This window comes from Cajanus cajan, chromosome 2 (genome assembly GCF_000230855.2).
Source record: "Cajanus cajan strain Asha chromosome 2, NIPB_CcT2T_4, whole genome shotgun sequence".
In the NCBI taxonomy this organism is placed as follows: domain Eukaryota; kingdom Viridiplantae; phylum Streptophyta; class Magnoliopsida; order Fabales; family Fabaceae; genus Cajanus; species Cajanus cajan.
The window spans coordinates 63648320-63651517 of NC_138518.1; the positions used below are offsets into that span (position 1 = coordinate 63648320).

At 29.2% G+C, this 3198-nt stretch overlaps 1 protein-coding gene across 1 annotated transcript; it reads right to left on the minus strand.

Annotated features, from left to right (window-relative positions):
* Positions 1-795: 795 nt before the first annotated feature.
* On the minus strand, positions 796-1446 carry LOC145954455 (basic form of pathogenesis-related protein 1-like). Its single transcript, XM_083068662.1, has one exon. It carries the CDS (start codon positions 1392-1394, stop codon positions 921-923), a length of 474 nt encoding a protein of 157 aa, XP_082924788.1. The 5' UTR covers positions 1395-1446; the 3' UTR covers positions 796-920.
* Between the last annotated feature and the right edge of the window lie 1752 nt (positions 1447-3198).

The window sequence follows — 3198 nt, forward strand, 5'->3', positions numbered from 1 at the left end:
ATTGCACAATTATGATTTTTGAGGGACTATAATTGTTCAATTAAAAATTAAACGACTAAAATTGCACAATTACAATCCTTTAGGGACTAAAATTATCCAATTAAAATCTTAGGGATCAAAATTGCACAATTACAATACTTGAGGGATCAAAAATGTAATTAAGCCAAAATTAAATTAATATTTTTTTTTTTAATTTCACAAGTTTTTTTTTAAATATTTTTAATGAATGTCTTAGTTTCTTATGTTCAAAATTGACAATTTTTTATTTAATAAATGAATTTCATAATTTTTTTAGTCCTTTAATGAAATAAAATATTTTTAATTATATTATTTTCTTAAAAAAAATTTAACATATTTTCTTTAATTATGCATAATTCTTAAATATAAAAGTTTCATAAATAAAATTTAATATTTTGAGAGGAAACAATTTGTCACAAATTTTTCACAAAATATTTTAACCTATTTGTGACGGAATTTTGAGAGGGAAAAATCCGTCACTAAATTGTTTCATTTTAGTGACGAAATTTGTGACGGATTTTTTAGAGACGAAGTTCATTCCGTCACAAAATCCGTCACAAAATTTTTTTTTTATTTAGCAATGAAATTTGTGACGGATTTTTAGAGACGAAAATTTTTCCGTCACAAAATCCGTCACAAATGCTTTTTTTTTTATTCAGTGACGAAATTTGTGACGGATTTTTAGAGACGGAATATATTCCGTCACAAAATCCGTCACAAAAGTTAATAAATTCTAGTCCGTCACAAAACTTAAAATTCTCTCACAAAATCCGTCACTATTATCAATACAAGAGTAGATTATTGGCATATCTGGTGCTCTTTCAGACCACATGAAATATATACAAAACCAAGCATAAAAACAAATAATAATAATAACAATAATAATAATTTTAAACTTGAAACTAGAAAGGTCGTTGGCCTACAATATTGCCTACTGGGTCATAGCTGCAAATGACAAAAATCCACCCATTGTCACACTTAGACCTAGCACATCCAAGATGAGTGCTTTTTCTTGCAACGACCTGAGTATAATGCAAGCACTCGTCCTTGACACATTTGTTGGATTTAACATCATAAAATGGCTTCTCTGAAACCCACATTTTCACTGCATCCGTACCCAATAATTCGCCATAACCCTCAGCTAGGTTCTCCCCATAGGGCCCGTAAGAGTGCTCCATTTCGCAAGTTTTGATCTTTGAATCTGCATACTTCTGAGCATATGCTTCAAGGGTTTTGTTCCATTTTAGTGGTGGAACACCAACCTCCGCGCGAGCCTTGTTGTGCGCGTCGAGGTAATCCTTCGGAGAATTTTGGGCCAAGGAAATGTTACACATGGAGAAAACGATGAAGATCAACACAAGATTTGAGAACTTCATTTTTAATATTGTTAGATATTCCGGTTCAAAAAAATTTTCTCAGATATTGGGTAATAAATTCTCCTTATCGAAGTTAAATAGTTTAAGCATGTGCTATTATAGGGGTATCATGCATGGTGCAACTTAAACCATAACGAGCATAAGTAAATATAGTAATATTATTACTATAGTGGGTACGTACGTAGCCTCCTCTTTCGCTCATTATTTTTTAGTTTTTAGGCAAAAGTAGGTTGAATGGATGAGCTCCTTCCATTTTCTATATTTGTTGATGAAAAACACAAATAGAACAAAATGAGTGATAAGTAGGTTTTCTAAGGAAGGAAAGTGAACATGATTAAATAGAAAGAGAATTCAAAAAATAATAATAATAATACATGCACTCCATTTTACATGAGCGTGAAAGTCTCACAGACATTGAAAGAATAATTGAAGTCACATGTTTATCATCCAATGTGTAATCTAAGTTAATTAGCTTAATTTTAAGGTCAACATTCTATATATATCCCACTAGAAATAGTTGTTAATAATTAAATTAAAAATTCAGCTTGTAACTTCTATTTATTTTCAATTTCTGTTTTTCAAAAAGCATTCCTCTTGTCAACTTACAATTTTCAAAATAATTCTTAGGTTAAATTAGTTTTTGTGGTTTGAACTAATTTTCCTCAAGAATATTAATTCTTACATTATGCTTTTGAGCAATTTGTTATGAGTTTGAACCAATATTCTTCTCTCAATTTCTTTATCTTAATTGCATCAATATTGTCAAACAAGAGGTGGTTAGTTTCTTCCTTCCGAAACATGTTGAAGCACTATGTTAAGATTTGTTAGCATCCCAAATCTTTTAAGTAGTAACTTGGTAAGACTAGGTATCATTTCCTAAGATACTTGCATAATACTCATCACTCAAATTCAATTCTATCATATCTAGACTATAAAAATAATAAAATTCAATGAAAAATAATAAATTGATATTTTTATGGATTTGTATTTGATTAAAATTGCATAAAAATACATTTTAATTGATTTGATAAAAAAAAACATTAGTGTTCATTTCACTAGATCATCCTCACATGCACCTATACAATTTATTATTAGTAATAGGATTGTAAAAAGAAAAAATGAGTCAAGATAATAATTAAAATAACAAATATTATGCACATAACAAGTAATAATATAATACATATGAACATTATTTATTAAACATGTGACTGGTTTTAAGTCTAGATATTTTCTCACAATCCTTCATCATCATCATCATCTTGTGTAGCATGTACATCAACACTCTTGTTGTCCACATTCAACCTAGGCATGCGTGTGGAGAACGAAAAAGTCTAAAAAATATTAAGTGTTGAATCTTCATGGTCATGAGTACCATGCATTCTTTTTCTTGTAGAACAATTTTGTTAACAAGATTAGTAACATAAAACTTGTTTTGCTTGGTCTGTCATGAAGAATGGATCGTCTTTAGAACCCCACACTATAGACACTATGTAAGTTGTGAAACTCTCTTTTATGTATAAAATGCAATTGTTGGTATTTTTTTTATACTTCATACCCATAGGACATAATATCTTCTTCGCATCATAATTGCGTGTCAACAAAATATTACCTTTGGGAAACATTTCACTCAAAAACTCAAGCAATTTTATTAAGCTTTTATTAGTTCATCCATTTTTTTCTTAAAATTGAACAATTTTAACACCACGGACAATTGTGTAAAATTAGCATAATTTGGATACAAAGGTTTCTTCACATCACTACACAAACTATCATATACATGTGCACGTTTAAAAAAAATCAATCC